The 19,629-nt window shown below is 41.9% G+C and overlaps 1 protein-coding gene across 2 annotated transcripts in view; it reads left to right on the top strand.

Moving 5' to 3' along the window:
• MACROD2 (mono-ADP ribosylhydrolase 2) overlaps positions 1-19,629 on the top strand; it is a 2,000,643-nt gene that overhangs the window by 1,452,727 nt on the left and 528,287 nt on the right. For both annotated transcript variants that reach the window (XM_073792642.1, XM_033840110.2), the window contains exon 8: positions 3,380-3,453. In XM_073792642.1, the coding sequence (XP_073648743.1) occupies positions 3,380-3,453 (74 nt within the window). The remainder of the gene's footprint in view (positions 1-3,379; positions 3,454-19,629) is intronic.

Below are 19,629 nucleotides of genomic sequence, written 5' to 3'. Positions count from 1 at the left end.
GTAAGACAGCATGAGAGAAAAGAGTCAGACCCCTCAGGGGAGAAATGTTAGCATTAATTTGGGGAGTGGCTTGAGGACAGAGCAGACTTCAAATGCTTCTAAAGGACGTTCCTTGGAAAGTAGCTGAACAAACTAAAGAGAACAGGTTTTCAGAGAGTAGCTTTGGAATGGAAATACTACATCCAGGTCCAGGGTGTGGTCTGGGGAGGAGGGAAGGTGGGAGTTGTTGTCAAAAACGACCAGGTCGGGGAACTGGCAGGCCAGGTGCTGGGTGGGTCATCTTCCTGAATGCTGAAACCGCCCAAGGTTATAGCAGTCCTTGATGTGGAGATGAAAATGATAACTCAGTGCCAGAGGTTTGGATGAATGTGGGAAAGTGACCAAAAGATCACACATAATTGAGAAGAGACCACAGTTGCCATGGTTCTGGGAGAACTTTTATAATTTCTCTGTGGGGAATTATTCCTTCTAAAGGTTAATGCGGATGGCCATTGCAACTGAGAGTGATTATGGTTTTATTAGTTTTATACAGCCCTATAATTTTACTATTTAAATACTTCTTAAACATATCAAAAAGTTGGAGAAGATTGTCATGGGAAGAGAATAACTAGGGAAAGCTAAGACACGAATCTAGAAAGGCCCCCGGGGTATATAATGCCAACCTAAGGTGCTGAAGTTTACTGTGTAGGAGCTGGACAGTCGGCCAAGGCTGCCACTGTTTTGTGTAAGGTGGTGGTAACTGTACTTCAGGAAGAATCACCTGAAAGTGGTGTGCTGGATAGATGGGAGAAGGGGAGAAGATTGAGGGGCACAGTTACAAGTCACCTGCTGTTGTCGGGCTGAGAGCTGATCCGACCTCGGATAAGATCAATGGGAAAAGAAGGAAAGAACAGGGTGGTGTAGGATCCTTCAGAGGGATGCTGCCTGTAGGACCCGGTTACCAGCAGGGGAAGCAGCGAGATATTGCACTGACTGGGGAGGAGGTAAAGCGAGAACCAGAAAGTCAGGAAGGATTCCTTTTGTGGAGGAATACACATTGCATTTCTGGTTCTAGAGCCTGTCAAGGGGAGGCATCTGGGTGATTACAAATGTTGGTGTTAAACTCAGGGAAAAGGTGGACTGAAAAGCCTCCTCTGGGTAACCCCTAACCACACATGCCCATCCTGGCTGCCTTCTTTTTCTTTGCAGCCCACAAGGACTCCTGCTTTCTCCCCATCTACCTTCCCTCACCCTCACCTTTTCCATCAATTCCTTGCTGCTCATAGCTTGCTTCTGAGGACAATGTCTCCTCAGCTTCCCACGTATAGTTCCCTCCCCCAGACATTCTATCTTTTCCTAGAAAACCTCCCTCAGTGCTCTTCATCTATGTCCCCACATCCCTAAATGCCCTTGTCCTACTGTGTTGCGGTTGCCTCTTATTTCCTCCCCCCAGACTTTGGGCTTTAAAGACAGGGACTCATTAAAAGTGTGTCCGTCTGTCTGTCTATACATATATACACATACGTGTATATACATACTCTTTTCTAGTTAAATAATTTGTTTAATGAATTAGCTAATAGGTTTTTCTAACTTTAAGAGTTTTACATTTTGAAGCTTTAATTTAAGGAAGGGCTAAAACAATGCAAAACAAACCCATAATCCCAAATATCATAGATGAATTTGCAAATTTGAGAACTTATGCACGTTTTTCATATGACAGCGGTTCTCTCTCTCATATGACAGTGACCACGTGGGGCTTGGCCCTGCTTTATTCTGTCCCCTTTCCTAATATACTCCCTAACAAAGCATGTAGAAACCTAATTAGAAAGGCAACATTTATTTTTGGAAGTGGGGACGAACAACAATTCTCTTCTCTCTCACATTTTCTCAAAGTCCACTGAGATTTAAACCATTAGTATGAACCACTGGAATATGTATTTGCCTTCCAGTAAAACGGGGTCTTTTAAATCTCTAATCTCCCCATTTCAACACCACCTCTCTCTTTCTTCGTCTGCATGAACAATGTCACGGGAGCCTCCCTGATAAGATGATGTCCTCGTGGACATATTGGTAGATGATGCTTATAGCATCAGCTCAGACATCTGAGTTTAGGGTGTTGGGAATGGCAGACATTTAATGGATGCTCCTAGAAAAAGGAGCCAGGGGAGGTCAAATAGGTACGAGGAGACACAGAAGAAGGCAGTGTTAAAAAATCTAGGAGAAGAATCTGCAAATCTATAGAGACAAAGTAGATTAGTAGTTGACAGGGGCTGGGGGGAGGGGAGATTGGGAAACGACTGTTAATGGGTACAGATTTTCTTTTTCGAACAGTGAAAATATCCTGAAATTAGTGGTGGTGATTGCACAAATTTGTGGACATATTAAAAACCACAGAATTGTACACTTTAAAACAATTTAAAAATCTTTTTTAAAAAGTTCAAGAGGGAAGACGTATTGAAATATGAAAAACTAGTTAAACACATTTAATACCAAAGAAGATGAAGAATGATTGGAAGTCTATGGGCCTTCTTGATTAGGAAGCCAGTGGTGAGCTTGAAGAGAGTAGTTTCAACAGAACAGTCACTCCCATCTCTTCTTCTTTCTGCCCCATAAATAAGTAACTTACAAGGTTATTCTTTCACATATTTTTATCTCTGTTGGCAGAATGTCTGATGATTCTGCAAGTTCTCGAATGTGCTTGGTTTATATACGCTAAAGGATGCATTTTAGAAACTCTGATTATGTGTGCTCATGTTCACTGATGTATTATAAGTGCATCGTTCTTCCTGCCCTTGTAAAACCAAACCTGTACTACAAAATCAGGTCGTTTCATATTGTCTTCATGTGAGACGTCATTTCCAATGGCTCTAAATGGAACAGGCATTGCGTTCCTTGAATTCGCACAGTAGCTTTCAGTGGTATGGCTATGGGACTGGTTGTTCACTGTGTCTTGTGCCAGCTCACTGATGGAGTGACCCTGGCTCAGCCACATGTAGTCTCTGACCCATGTTTACTTGATTTGTAAACTGAGGGTAATAAACATTAATCTGACACCTCATATGAGAAAATTATATGAAAATGTTGTGGAAGGTATTAAGCAACCATAAATATATTTTAATAGACATCGTGCAACTGAAGAGATACGTTAGTCCTTTATTGCCTTTTAGCTCTAGACGGGCATAGGACCAGCCCCCTTAATGCCTTGTATATAGGATCGCGGGCTTCATATACTGTGATGCGCAGTGTAGAGTGTATACATTGCTGAGGTCTCCCTTGCTCAGTACTAATTGGTTGAAATGAATACTGTTTAAATGAGAAAAACCCAGTATCACACCATGATTGACTTCTCTATTGCCTTTGCCTTTTTAAAAAAATTTGTTTTATTCTGTTCTTCACTTAGGTTTCCCAAACGAGCCTGCTGCAGTCATCGCCCTCAGCACCATTAAGGAATGGCTGGCCAAGAATCAGCACCAGGTAGGAGAAAAACACAATCAGTGAGCATACAAGATGCTGGAATTCGATTATCAGTTTCGAAAAGGCAGATACATTTATTCCATAAATATCAAGTTGACCTAGTCATTGAGCCAGAGCTAGCTGATGCTGCTTCATTTGGGTTCCATGGGTGATGGAATACTTTCCTGTAATTAATTGACTGAAGGGATTATGTTGATTGGTTTCAGTGGTGAAGATGGGCAAAATGATCAGATTCATTTAGCCATGATCTCATTTTTATGTCTTTAGATAATATGGATTTGTGTGTAAAGGAGAGAACAGGGTGGATTTCGTTAAGATGAAGAATTCAGGGATCATCTGGTGCTATTTTCCTTAAAGAGTGAAGTTATCTTTGTTGACAGGGGATTCCTGGTGTTTGGTAATTTTTTCAGTAATCTAAGATCTCTTTATTTATAACTAATCACTTTTATAAAGTGACTTCTGAGTGTGCTGTTGGATAATTGATAGCTAAATCGTCACGATCAGGATTTTTATGAAACTAAAGTCTTCCATCAAAGTGTTCATCATGCCTCCGATTCTGCTTATTTAATAAGAGCTTTGGGATATATGTAGTGATGAACAGGAGACTTAAGTAAACAAGGCAATTCAATAAGTAGAGATGCTATGGGGGCTTAAATTTCAGAGGTTTAGCAATTACCATGTTATTACAGCAAATAGGTTTCACACAACACACAGTGTTGTGCATTTTTCTTCCGATTTTGGTTTTCTCCTCATATACGCCCATGAGTGCTGTAAAGAATTTTGTTCCATTTGTGATGGCCCATGAATATAGCTTTCTCCTCGGTAGGAGATGGATAATTTGGAAATGTTTGGATATGGAAAGAGACTATGGGAGTTTCCTAATGAGAGGGTGCTCTTGTGTGTTTAAAGAAACAGCAGCATCATTTTTGCTAATTACTGTAATTTCAACATTTTTAAAAGAGACACGAACATTGTTCATTTCAAGCAGAAGTAAAGACCGCACGGCTAAACATACTTTGGTACTTGCTGTTTCTTTTCCTCCTACTTTAAAAGGTATACATATGACAACTTCAATTTAGAGAATAACTTTAGTAACCTCTAAGATGCAGAAAAAAAGAACTAAAATAGCCAGTTTACAAAACATTTCTTCGACATGTATTATTTTATTTTCACGACAATCTTACAGAACGTCTAGGATAGGTATTGCTATCATTATCCTCCTCTAGAATCAAAAGGTTAAGTGACAAGCTCAAGACTTTGGAGTCTCAGAGCCAAGAGTCGGACCTGCCTCTCCTTGGAATGCCCCTGAGGCCAGGGAGAGATGTTCAGTCCCTTTGAAAACGGGTAATCTTCAGTATATCTCTCGGTCATAGTAAAGGCTCCTGGACCATCTGCTTGGCAAAAATGAGATGTTTCAAAGTTAGACACTAACAAGTGAGCTGGTATATTGGTATAAGTTTATCATTTCCACTAAAATAATAACCCGAGGATATTTCCCACTGTTGGAAGTTCCCATGTGCCATGTTGGCATGTGATGGGAGTACACATAACTACACAAAACATCAAGGGGTTGATGACGAAGAGCAAATGTGTTGGTCACATTTACAGCTCATTGACAAATTCGACTGACAGACTGTCTCTAAACTATTCAGAAAGTTATTTTTTCCTAGAGGTTTGTTAGCTTAGTGTTTCCTACTTAACGTTTTTTTTTTACTCTGATCTCCTTACTAGCCTACTCTGTCTTTGAGTCCTTTCTTTCGCTTTCATATTCTTTTCTTGCTCGTGTCTTCGTTTCATTGTAGAAAATCTAGATAATTTGGATTGAGAAACACAACTTAGTTTTTGCCATTGCAGCTTTAATCATAGCCTGTGCTAATTCTCTTTTCAATGCGCATTGGCTAAATGAATTTGAACAAGTCAGGTTTTGCCTGATAACTGAATTATAAGTGGTGGGACATAGATAAAAGCTATACAAATGGACTCTCCAGCAATATGTGGTTGTATTTTTTGCTCTGTTAACAAACAAACTAGGTTAAGGACTTATCCAGTTGTCTCTTCATTGCGGTATGCTTCTGGCATCTTGATTGTTTAAGCTATGTATTCATTAATTCACTCATTTGATGAAAATTTATTAAATCCCACGAAGCCTCAGACACTTTTCTAATACTAGGGACAGAACAGTGAAAAACAAAATCTTTTTCTTATGATGTTCACAGTCTGGGAAAAGAGAAATACAAATGAAACAAATAAATAAAATAGCTCAAAGAGTACAAAGTAAAACGAGGTAATTGAGGAGTGAGTTTTTGGGGGATGTGGTTTTAGAGAATGTAGAGATTGCTCTGAGGACAGAATCCTGGAACAAAGCTTTGGACGCTGGGAAGGAGCAAGCCGAGGCACACAAAGGTCTTGAGGAAGGACATTCCACACAGAGGGAAGACAAGAGGCAACCCTGAGGGGAGAATGAGTTTACTGTTTGCAAGAGGGTAAGAGAGGGAGTGTGGATGGAGCACAGGGCTGAACGAACAGCAGGAGACAAATTTGGACAAATGGTCAGGGGTCAGATCATAGAGTGTTGTGGTTTCATGGAGAGACCGTGATTTTTATTCTCAGTCTTTTGATGGGAAATCATTGAGGGTTTGGAGCAGGGAGGTAGCACGATCAGATTCACCTTTAAAATGACTAAATTCTGGTTGCTGCTTGGAGAATGAACTTAAAAGATGTCAGAGTAGAAAAGGGAAGACTAATTAAGGGGCTCCTACAGTAAATCCCAAGGGACCAGTGTTCTTGGGACTACAGTGACGGTGGTCAAGGAGGCAACAGCATCAGGTTTAGAAAATATTTTCTCTGAACAAAAGTTGATTTGATTCTATCTCATTACACAAATCACACATTACCATAGCAATAGAGTCCTGACGGGGCACTTGGGCCCAGTGGATGGCACTGGGAAAAACACATTCTGTTCATCCACCATCTACTTGTTTCATTTGCCCAAAGTCTGAGCTGTGAGCGTGCTGTTGTCACCACATATTTAAGGGGACTCGGGGACTTGAGGGAGCCCAGCTGAACAAATAGTACAGTTGGCTCTGACTGCATTGGCGCTAATGGAAGAGATAGAGCAGAGCTTTAATTAAAAAAAAAAAAGAGAATCCTCAAGAAGATATTATTATTAGGGCACATCAGTGACCTTCCAGAACTAAAAAAATACAATGACTTCTGGTTGAAAAATTGAAAAACAAAAGAGAATATTCACTGCTGAGCATTGAATCATTGCTCTGTGAAGACCAGAGAGACGAATTAAACACAGAACAGAAATTCAAAGAAATGGCAATCATGACTGCAGAGATAAGGTATGAGGCAGAGAGACCCAGGGATCAGACGTGTGGTGGGGCGAGCAATGGAGATTACCCGCTGGCATTTTGGGCTAAATTAAGAATTAAGAACACGTGAGTTCAGAAAATCAGGAGAAAAGAATATCAGAGTTGGCTATAAAAAAAAAAAAAATTGACAGCATGTGGTATGATAACGTTTCCCAAAGCTCCCAGTTTTCTCAAGCAGAAACCATACTAAAGAGACAAGTGAGCAAAACAAGGGGTCGTTAAGGAAATGAGCAGCGGAAATGGGGCGCTGACTCCTACTTCCGGGTGGATGCCCTGCGTTATCTGCAGTTTCATGCATTCCTCATTTGTCCTGCTGTCTAAAACTACGGTTCCTTGTGAAATAGTGATTTCTTCACTCCACGGCTCTGAGGCACCCCTTTCCTATCAGGAAGTTAGCCTTAGCGGTGTTTCTACAGTGCCCGTTCTGTCGATCCACCTTAGGGACTCACGTGCCACCTGGCTATCGGTCTGTGGAGCAGTGTATGTATTTATAAGTTTTTCCATAGATAGCAGAAGTATAGGATGTCTTCCATTTGTAAAAGCCACAAATAGCTTGATACTGGGAGTTGTTTGCCCATCATGGAGGTCATGTTCAGTGATTTCAAATACCCCAAGGGGGCAACCATCCCACAGCTCAGGGCGCTTGCGGTTAAGGCTGCCAGGAGGTCACCTTAGGGGGTAAGGAAGTCACCTTAGGGGGTAAGGCATCTAAGATGAAGATTCCAAGCCGGAAGATCAGTGGGTTTCCCGGGCACTTTGAAACCTGGAAACCCTGAGGTATTGTACTAATCAGGCCTCAGTTATAGTGTGACACAAACCTGGAACCCCCGCCCCTCTGCCAGTGATAAAGCAGCCAACAGATGGGCAGAAGCATAGCATTCTGGGAGCTCTAATTAAAGCTGTGGCCGTGGGCAGCCGTGGTTCAGAGGAGAGGTTATGGTTCACCTGAGACCAGGCCCCAGCTGCATCTCTGCAGATCTTTGAGGATGTCCGTTTCCAGAAACCTTCCCATTCATTTACTTCATGGGAATTCCCTAATCTCCCCTCTCCTGCCCACAGACCCCTCCTCCCCAAGCCGACCCCTTGTTCTGGGGTGGGAACAATTCAATGGAGGAACCTCTGGTTTATCTTTGAAGGCCCTCTGTAGGCACCTGGCTTGACTTGGGGATCACTGGCAGGGAGGAACCCCAGCTCGGCATTTTCAAAACCAACATCAGTTTTCTTCCATGTAGGAGGAAGGTGGAAGTTTCTTCTCATTGCATGCAGATTTTGGACCTTTGCCTAGCATAGAATACTCTTTAACTGTGCTAAAAGCACGAACAGATTGTTGTTAAAAATGTTAAATATCATCTACTTGTCATTTAAATTGTTTACTCTGTGCCTTCCAAGGGAAACACAACCCTTGTGGTATTGCTGTTTGTCACTTTGGGTAGTGTGCCTACAGATGTGGCAGGCCATCCTGAGGTGCTGTGTGTATGTGGCAGTGTGGCACCGAGACAGACACCCAGCTCTGCACCTTGTTGTGAGCCCAGGTCCCAGACTTTATCACCCAGTGTGGTCTAGGCCCCAAGGTCAACTGACGGCAGCCAGAGAACAGAACTAGTTTTGGGCTCATCGTTGGTGTTCTTTAGAAGTTAAGATACTGGTTTCTGGCTTCACTGCCATCCTCCCCTGCCTTCCGACATTCAGACACACAATCCGCAAAGTATCGAACAGGGTGAACACATTCCTTTTCCTCAGAACCCAGAATTGGGAATCCACTGAAGACAGGCGCATTCAGGCTCCTAAAAGTTTCATCCGCTGTTCTCGTGCTAACTTGACAAGATCAGGGTCACAGCCACTTGTTTCCTCACCACAGATCACAGAGGAACGGTTGCACTTTAGCTTCTGGTGCCAAGACTATTTTATTCCCCTTCTTGGCAGAGGTTTTTGAACATATGCAGTGTTAAAAATTGTTTGTCACTTTTATTTCAGAATCATATTATGGATCACCAAAAAAACCCAAAAAAACAGTGTGAGGCCTGCCTTATGTCACTGACACAGAACCCCTTAGGATCTGTGTGGTTCTTAACTGGGTGGGGGGGGGGGCTTAAATGAAACATGAAATGATGCTTACGTTTCTGATGGGAAAATTACATGCTTCGCACCAAGTTTCAATTCCTGTGGACGATTGTTTACAGAAATGCAAAACAAGCACCATCCTTCAATTCTGCAGAAGACGGTGGTGTGGTTAACATTCAGAAATCTGGAAGGAGCAGATGAGGTGCCCCGTGTTCTCCCTGGGGGGTGTCCTCTTATGTCTAGAAGCGTCGTTTGAATATCTGTGCTGCCCTTAGTTTCTGGAACAATTTAAGTTTAAGATTTGTGTGTATAGAAAAATAAATTCCATCTTAAAATCTTCACATTCTGTGCAGGAATATGGTTATGGTACTAATACCCATCATCCTAATATGCTGCTGTAAAAATGTATCCTTTGACTAAGCCCAAGGCTGGTCTTCAGGTGGAACCCATGATGCTTATTGCCTGTGACATAATGGAAGAAAAGTATTCCCAGACTGCGCGTGTGCCGTGTTCCTTTTGCTCCTCAAGAACCCTCATGACTTGCAAACAGTTTGTTTTCTCTCTCCCTCTCCATCTTCTTTCTTCCTTCCCTCCCTCCCCTTTCCCCCTCTTTCACACACACACACGCATTCACTCACCCACTCACTCACTCATACACATAATACTTTTCCGTTCTCAGGCTGTCTTTGTTGAGGTCTGTGACAGTTACATTGGTGGTCAGATGTGAGAGTTGGCTCTTCATCTTGTGATTCTAAATACCCATTGTCAGAATAAAAGCCATGCCCCAAGGTAGCTTCTGCCTTTCTTGGTGGGAGACAGTGTTCAAGCGCCAGGTGGCACCATAGACTGCCCACCTGAGAGCTTGCTAGCGGGCAAATCCACCTGCCTCTCCATCCCCACGCTGCTTTAGCATCTGTTCCCAACAGGCACGCCTGAGTTTTGCAGCCAGAAATTAGAGCCTCTTGCTGTTGTTTCTGGGTTTCATAACCCTGTTCCCATCAGTAAGAATCACAAGAGATGGAATAATATAAATTGTGCTGCTATAGTTAGTGAGCCCCCTGCCAGTTAGCCAGTGTGCCTAGGGTAGGGAGGGCTTTACTCAGACACTTCCAGGGATTGAGGTAAGGATGCCCAAGCACCCTTTTCCGTAATCTAACTCTACATGGACAACTCTTTTAAAGTCTAATGATCTTTTTTCTCTTAGCAGGGGATGTCTCTATAATCAAGGCCCCAGGGTGCTCTAGTGACATCAACCTACAGTCCCAGGTCGTTTAGGGGTTGATTTCTGTGCTGACATATAAATAGCACACGTACTCTTCTGCCAGCCATCCTTAACCCAGCACAGTGTCCATTATGCCCCTGTTACTTTTAGATAAATAGAATGGAGTGCAGAGGGAACCTGAAAATATACTCTGTCTTGGGTAGGGGGGATTATATTAAAATAGGGTAACCCATACACATATATACCGCCACTGAGTCTGGGGTTTCTAGGAAGAGTTCTAGGAGATGTAAAGTAGGGATGTGAAGTAGCTAAAGAAGGGAAACCAGTGTTTTCCAGCTCTGCTGTGTCCCATGACTTGTGTTTGGGACACATACTATTCCTATTTCTACAGCATCTTCCCAAAACTTTCTTCAAGATAGGTATGTTTATCTTTCATTGTATAGATGTGGCAGTTAAGGTTCAAGGGAAAGGAAATTCCTAAGATCAACTAGTTGGGCACTTTGGTGTTCTACTATAACCCTGCTTCTGTGCCCAGTGGCAATTACTTCAAAATAACCAAACTTAGTCACTCAAAGTATTGTACATCTGTGAGCATGGGACCCAAAATCGGCTGATGGGAGTCTTCTCCTGGGACTTTTTTTGCAAACTGGAGTTGGGAAGGGAAAATTAGGGCCCACTTTGGTGGTGGAGCAGGGCCATAGGAGCTGCCAGTGGCCGTGTTCCCTGCCATCATTTTTGGGGGGGCGGGGAGATCTACTTTAGGAGGATATTTTGCTGAAGGTGTCACTGATTATTGGGGAGCTTGCAGAGTTAACAAGACCATTTTGCTGGCTTGAGTGAAGAATCACAACTGAGGCAAAGTGTTGGTTCTTTTAGCAAAACAGAATAACCTCCTATTCTTAGTATTAATATCTCAAGCTAATAATTCTCAACTAGAGAAAAGGAAAGGTTGAGAGTAATTTGGAAGTTTGTTCCCCCAAACTGCATGTTTTAAGTAGTTTATCCTACCCCTTTCACAGAGCTCCTCTTATGTGGGACCACTGCTTTCAATGGAATTGCTCCAGGTCTTTCAAACATGTTGGGTTGGGAAAAAAATGTTTAGGGTCACTGTTCTCAATAGCAAAGTGAGTAAGAGCTCTTTTAAAACTGCAGGCTTTCACTACTTACTTTCATGCAGGGGGCAAATCATAAGCTTGTTTATTTTCTGATGGCTGTATCTTCCTCTGTATTGTAACCTTGTGGTAAAGAAACGTGAGTTTTAATGGAAGGCGGTACTGAGTAGAAACCAAGAATAAGTAGCATGAGACAGGTGAAGTAGAGATTCTCTGCAATTAATATTTAAGTGAACAGTTCTTAAAAATGGAGGAAGAGGTTTGCTCAGATGACATGAGCAGAATGTTCATGTCAGAATTGGGATTTGTGTTTTTGAAAGAAGATGGGTCTCTTTGCAAAATATGGGTTGGAGGTCCAGAGACTATAGGACAACTTCCAAGCCTGCAGGCTTGTATCAAGGAGGCCACCATGTAACTGTAGCTCGTCACCTCTTTCACAGAGCCAAAATGAGACTTATGGCTACTGGAAGTTGGGTGGGAGGAGGTAGGGTGCAGTTCACTACTGGCTATTATTATCCCAAAGAGGGAGATTGGTATAAACATTAGAACATTGAATTAAAAGTCAGAAAATTTGGGTTCTAGTCAGATTAATTTACTCTCTTGTATAATGGTGGACAGTTAAGTCCATCTCTTGGTACTCCTCGTCTGTAAAATGGGGAATGTGGGCCATGTTTCTTCCAGCTCCAGAACCATCGCCACTGGTGTTGTCTTCTGGAGCAGTCCCACTGATCTAGCCACAGTCATGTCTTTGCCCACGTCATCATGGCACAGTCAGACCAACAGAAAGCTTTGTCCTCTCTGATTCTCCAGGCGATGCCCCAAAGATCAAGCATCATTTACATTTGCTGTCGGATGCCTTTAACTTGATCCTTAACTTCCAGATGGGTGTATCTTTATAGTTGGTGTCAACAACCTTGACCCACTTAGTGTAGGAGAAGAGGCTGCCATGTTGCTTTTCTGTGAATGATCTGATTATATGGTGGTTTCAAAGCAGACAACATTTAAAACTCCTTATGAAATTAAGTCTGCTGATTATCCAAATGGTGTGACATTTTTATAAATAGAAAATAAACTTCTGAGCATGTGGTTGGATCTGCATCTGACACAGGGATAAAAATGACACCGAGAGGTCCTGCTGAAGGACATTCTACAGCCACTTTTGTAAGCTGAAAGCATGTGCCTTCCTCGCTGGGCAGGGGGAAAGACAACCCTTTGCCTTGCTCTCCACTTGAATTGAACAGGACTCATGTGCTGCCCTGATTGAATGGAAAATCAGCAATCCTGCCACTGTCATCTAGCTCAACTCAGGAAAGAACAAGAAAGATACTTTCTCATTCTGGTGGGGTTAAATGATTTGCCTGTGAGAGGCAATCTTAGCCAGATCTCTGCTTTAGATGGAAGCTGTGGCCAGATGTGTAGCCATCTCATTGCTTCTCCTAACGCATTTGGACATAGGGGTGGCCTCTGTGGAAACCGTACCTCCTTTGATGGTGACACTGCTACTCAATACGGTAAGAAACATGAATAGGTCTGACGGAGCCATCATTTCTCCAGTCTCTTTGCTCTTCATCAAAAAAACATACTAGAAAAAACTTAATGAGAGTGGACCTATGGACATACAAATCAGTTTAATCATGGACAAAAGCTAAATTGGAGGTGGTAGATTGTGAGCCTAACGATAGACTTGCTAACATGTCCCCTCTCAATCAGATCAAGTTCTCCTTATTTCTATTCGTGGACTCCTTAGAAGTCCCATCACATGGAAACTTGAGGAGGGTAGAGAAGAAAGCTGTAGTGTCTTCAGTCTATACCAGGGAGCCTCCACCTTTTAGTGAGGAGACTATTAATTTGCATGAAGCAGGGAAGAGAAGGATATTGGAGGATTTATGATTTCCTGAACTTGTGGCGAATCCAAGTTGCTAAAGCCTGGTCAGAATGAAGTGCTCACATCTGTAATCCTGAGTTTGAAGACCTTAGGCAAGGAAGGTTGATCCTGACCTACTGATCTTAGACTTGGTTCTGCAGCAAGGGTTGCAACCACCTGGCATGTAACCTGCTGGGCACCAGGGCAAGTGATGTCCTATGGTGAGGAGGTGTTGCCTATGTGCACTCTCTTAAAAAAAAAAAAAAAAGACAGAAACAAGAGAGATTTTAAATGATGTGATTTTATTTTCATTTTTACAATAAACCTTGGCATGAGATAGGAATATGAATTCATTGTTCTTCCAGTTGGTCCAGATTCTCTTATATTTCTTAGCTTCTTTCTGCATCAGTGTAATGAGAGTACATGAAGGCTTTTTGTTGTTGTTGCTTCTCTGACATTACTCCTAAATATTAACCAAAAACTTCATCGCTTGCTCACTGGGGACTTTAAAAGCTCCAGCAATCTCTCCTAAATCTAGAGGAAAAACGGGCTTTGTTGAACATATTGAGAGATGTGTCAGTTTCTAACATAGGGTCTTCCTAAAGAAGTTTAAAGAATAATTTTGCCCGTGTGAATTTTTCACTTTATGTGCTGACTTTAGAGCCTTAACAAGGCATAAGAATAACTCAACTGCATTTATTTTTCAGCATAATTGTTGGCTGTTTCTAGCCAGTAGATCTTCCCTTAGTCTGGGCTGTTTTTCCTGCCTGGTTATACACTGAAGGGATTGCCTAATGACCCAGGCATTGCTGAGCTTGTCGGTAAGACACTGACCTGGGAACAAGGAGATTGCAGGAGATGCTGTAACCACTCTAGGGCTGTTCTTCATCTGTAAAATAAGGTGAATATTACCTAAGAAAATGACTAAATCAGATACCAGCACCATAGTCTAAATCTACTGCATTGCCATATCTGGGAGGATAGCAGCCTATATTTTAAGACATTTCTCCAGCTAGTGGTTGAGAATGATTAGACCAGTTACTCTCAAAGATTGTTTCCAGCTAGAAATACTAAGGTGCAAGCTCATATTTATTCTCCTCAATGTGGGAAAGGATCTGCTGAGAACTGAGAGTAAGTCTCCCTCTAAACCAGCATGCAACCGACTTTCTAACAAGGGATTAGGAGCCTTGGTGGGGCTGTATCGTCTAGAAGGTACCAGAGTGGCCACCATAGCCTTTTCACTGATGAGCACTTGTTTTTTCCATCCTATAATCCCCTTTGACATGGGTTGACAAACAATATCGATCATGTCTACATATAACATGTAATCGCCACTCACATTAAATATTCATGGGATTTGCTAGCCAGCTTTCTGTGGCACCCTACACATAGTAGGGGCCTTTTTCTCTCTTTTAGAAAGCATTTTAGTATATTTTCAAAATCTTGTTTATAATAATCATGGTCTCTGGATATGTGCTCGTATGCCTCCATGCATGAGGTATATTTAATAAGTTAGTAAAAGTCATCAGTGTATAGAACCGAATCATTACTTGAGTAACTATTATATTCAGATGGCAGGTCTGTCACTTGGATCTTGTATAATTATATTGGTTCCTGAAAAACCTTTTGAGAATAAAGCTCTCAGTCACGTGAAGCAAATTAGTTCTCCTTGGGCATGAGGCCACCATTTAGCAGGGTTACAAGAGAAGATTTTCTGATTGGTACAGTGTTGTCCCTCATGGGAGCCTGTTTACACCACCCACCTGTGGATTGGCCCCTGGACATGCAGATATGTGTCACCCACAGTGTTTCCAGAATCTCCTGCCACTGACAAAATTAACTCTGTTTAAGGAATTACAAAATAAACCATTGTACTAAAATTCATTGCTGAAAATACGAACCATCTTAATATCTTCTGCTGCCCAGAATTCTACTCTGAAAACAATTAGAGCATGATGGGCTATGTGTTTGACAGACCAAATTGAGCTACAAATGACCTGGGTGTGCTTCAGTTAAGCACAGGGCAACTTAGGAATGTATTAAGTTGAGTAATCATCTCATATGTTTTCCCCCGGGTTCAGTGACATCTACAAAGTTCATTTTTCTAAGAAGTTTTTCTCTTTACAAATTTAAACTCCAGGGAAATAGGATCCATATGTTCCTGATTCATTTGCACTAACTCATCAAAATATTCTTTTCCTTATAAGTTATTGGATGTCTGCAGAGGATTTCGACTGTTTTTTATAAGTTCTTTTAAGCCTTTCTGTCTAGAGGCAGGAAATGGCCATTTGCCAGCATCGAGTGAACCCCACAAATAGTCATGTTCTGTGCAGGAGGCAAAGACAATTCATCCCTTGCTTCTAAGTACAGTTGAATAATGATTTTCCTTAGAGGGTGGGGATAAGTGGATACTTTGGAATGTACTAGTAGATTTACTAAATGCGTAATTAAAAAAATTCCATGAGGTGGTTACAGCAGGAATGGGATTTGCATCGTCCCCTTTACCAGTTACCTGTGAAACTCTTTAGAGCAGTTGGTTTACCCAGTAACGCAGAGCCTTGACCTAAGTGAAGCGTGAAATGTCTTCAGTGTGCACGCAGAAGTTATTTGTGTGTGTGTGTGTGTGTGTGTGTGTGTGTGTGTGTGTGTGTAACAGAGATTGATTGATTTAGTCTAACAGTATTTCATACTGCATTTTGTACTTCTCTATGTTGAGTTCAACAGATCTACTTTTCAGGCTCAGAGGTAACATGGCATACTACTCCATTACAAATAAGTGAACTCTTTGGTCTACCAATGATAGCTAAGGATAAGTGGATTTCAAAAACAAATCAACTTGAGCTTGATTCTTCACTAACTGTATATTTTTTTCATATATATATTTAATGTCACACATGTTGAGTAATTGAGTGCTTCCTTTGTGTAAGCACCGTACTTGGGCAATCTCATTTAATTAACACAGCAAACCTACATGGTCATCATGGTAATCCTTCTCTTTTACGGGTGAGAAAACTGAGATTTAGAAATACTAAGTAAAATTTCAGAGACCACACAGCAAATAAACGGCAGAGTTGGAATTCTAACTCAGGATTCCAAGTTCATAACCACGATCATCGAAAGCATCATTTTGTTTCTTGATGATGATAGTAGATTACTATTTCAGAGATCTCTTTTGAATGCTTTCAAATCTACAGTCTAATTTGGATTTCTTCTGCCGTGGTACCTACCACCCTGTTGCTTATATGATTTATGTAGAATTGCTTGTTAATATTTTTCTGAAACAAAGATAGCACGTCGTCAGTTTGGCCATCTTTTATTTCCTTGCCCCCAGCACAGTGCCAGGCCCATACACACTCCAGGTTGGATGAAAGCATTAAGAGTTAACAAATGGGGCTTTTATTAGCCAGCCAACAGCTCTCATAGTCTCCTAAGCTTTCATGAGATTAGCACTAAAGCCAAACAGCCACGCTGGGGCAACATTTCTGAGCCACAGACGTTGCCATTAATTCATTAGCCAAATCTGATCAAATGATAAACAAGCTCAGGAAATTTTTTTTCCCAGTCTGACTATATTTTATTTTATATTTTTAACGTCTTTATTGGAGTATAATTGCTTTACAATGGTGTGTTAGTTTCTGCTTTATAACAAAGTGAATCAGCTATACATATATCCCCATATCTCTTCCCTCTTGCGTCTCCCTCCCTCCCACCCTCCCTATCCCACCCCTCTAGGTGGTCACAAAGCACCGAGCTATCTCCCGCTGCTATGCGGCTGCTTCCCACTAGCTAGCTATTTTACGTTTGGTAGTATATATATGTCCATGCCACTCTCTCACTTTGTCCCAGCTTACCCTTCCCCCTCCCCGTATCAAGTCCATTCTCTAGTAGGTCTGTGTCTTTTATTCCTGTCTTGCCCCTAGGTTCTTCATGACCATTTATTTTGTTTGTTTTGTTTAGATTCTATATATGTGTGTCAGCATACGGTATTTGTGTTTCTCTTTCTGACTTACTTCACTCTGTATGACAGACTCTAGGTCCATCCACCTCACTACAAATAACTCAATTTCATTTCTTCTCATGGCTGAGTAATATTCCATTGTATATATGTGCCACATCTTCTTTATCCATTCATCTGTCGATGGACACTTAGGTTGCTTCCATGCTCTGGCTATTGTAAATAGAGCTGCAATGGACATTTTGGTACATGACTCTTTTTGAATTCGGGTTATCTCAGGGTATATGCCCAGTAGTGGGATTTCTGAGTTGTATGGTAGTTCTATTTTTAGTTTAAGGAACCTCCATACTGTTCTCCATAGTGGCTGTATCAATTTACATTCCCACCAACAGTGCAAGAGGGTTCCCTTTTCTCCACACCCTCTCCAGCATTTATCGTTTGTAGATTTTTTGACGATGGCCATTCTGACCAGTGTGAGGTGATACTTCATTGTAGTTTTGATTTGTATTTCTCTAATAATTAGTGATGTTGAGCAGCTCTTCATGTGCTTCTTGGCCATCTGTATATCTTCTTTGGAGAAATGTCTATTTAGGTCTTCTACCCATTTTTGGATTGGGCTGTTTGTTTTTTTGATATTGAGCTGCATGCAAGCTCAGGAAATTTTTAAATCTCCCTGAGGGTAGATAGACCTTGACAGTGGCTCCAATTTCTGAGAGATTCCCCCCTGTCTTTATTTAGAGCACATGCTTCTTGAGATGACAGATTCCTTTACTTACTCCTGTCATGTCTGCTCAGATACTGCGCCTTTGGGGAAGTTTTTCCCTCACTCCCCCACGCAACCTTAGGAAAACTTACGAGTATCACGGCTTTGACTGTAACTGTGGATTTACCTGTTAGCTTTCCCACTGACTTGAGGACAGGGACTCAAGGTGTAATTTCACAGATGAGCCTTTGTGTGTGTGTGTGTGTGTGTGTGTGTGTGTGTGTGTGTGTGTGTGTGTTGAATCGAGGGAGCCTGGCAAATAGAAAGCCTTGATAAACACACATTGACTGAAAGACTGTGTTACATTGTTTCTTACGATGACAGCTGAGTGTGCGTGAACCCGGCACATCTGTCTCATACAGACCTTCTTTTCCGTGTCAGATGGTGAGCGTGCTCAGTAGGTTTTTATCTCTCTTTCAGGTATATTCCAAATTAAGAGTCTAGTCTTGATCCCTGTGACTACACCCAGGTAAGCTGGAAACCAGCTCTCCTGTGAACAGCCCCAGCCAGGTCCCAGATGTGGCCCATCCAAGGATGGCTGGCAGTGTATTGGGATTAGACAGCTTTGGGCTATTGTCTAAAAATGGGAAGTTATTCAAGGAACTAGCTGGGGAAATTCAGTATACCTGGAAGCTCATCCTCTTTCCTGAGCCCTTGACCTGTCGAGCTGTACCTGGTGAGCACAGCACTTAACTCCTTTGTCTCCCTGGCCTTCTATTGCCCTGCAGAGGCTCCTATGATTTTAAACACCAGGGCACCTTGGTCTTCAGGCAACCACATTATCTTTTTTTTCAATCAATCTACTTTTAAATTATTTTTAAAAAATCTACCTGATGTCAGTGTTTCCATTCCCAGTTGTGAAGTCTGATATTATTTTTAAAACGTTGTGTATTTCCACATATAACCCCTTTCGGAAAGGAAAATATGTTCTTCAGAAAAACATTGGCAGTATAGATTCATGTGTAATTCTTTCAAAAGCAGCCTAGTCTTCATTAATTTATTTAGCAAATACTCAGTAGCTGGTATGTTCCATGCTGGGTGCACTGTTTGTACAAAGATGGCTGATACATAGCTCTTGTCCTTACCATCTGACGGAAGAGACCACACAGACAGTTGTCACATGATGATGAGGTGAGTGCCGGGGCAGCTGGTGCCCAGAGCATTGCAGGGTGCTGGGCAGAGAAGGGTCAAGGAAGATTCTGGGGCTTCCTGTCTTAAATGGACGAGAGGTTGGAGCCTGCACGTTCCTCCCAGGGCTTCCATTCCCCTGGGAGTAAAATCCAAATGCCTCTCTTGCCACACGCCCTTGGTCCACAGACTCTTAAGAGGTCTCAGGGAGTTCGTGAACTTCGGGAAAAAAATACAATGATTTTTATTAACTTCTAACTGTAACTTAGCGCTTCCTTCCTTCTTGACCGTAACCACAAACCACAGTGGATTCAGCATGTCCTGTGACTTTGTCACCAATAGAAATCAGATTTCCTATCACATTACAGTGGTGGAGATCTCAAACCACTATTTACACTCCTTATGACTTCAGATCATCACTACATCTTGCTTAAATGTGTTGATGGAGAAGCACACATCTGGCCATAGCACACACTATTCCTAGGGTGTCGTTATCTCCATAAAAGTGTTTCCTTTGTAATCTTTTATATTTTTATTTATTTAAAATCTATATTCTAAGAAGGATCTGTAGGCTCCAGTCAACTGCTAAATGGCTCCATGACACCAAGGAAGAGTCTCTGTGGTCCCACCTGTACTCTTTCTCCCTGGCTGGCTACCCCACAGCCTCACTGGCTTTCTCTTTGAATCCACCCAA

Source organism: Tursiops truncatus, chromosome 15 (genome assembly GCF_011762595.2).
Source record: "Tursiops truncatus isolate mTurTru1 chromosome 15, mTurTru1.mat.Y, whole genome shotgun sequence".
Taxonomy (NCBI): domain Eukaryota; kingdom Metazoa; phylum Chordata; class Mammalia; order Artiodactyla; family Delphinidae; genus Tursiops; species Tursiops truncatus.
Note: the sequence above shows the minus strand (reverse complement) of the source record. Positions and strands in the feature narration are given on the sequence as shown.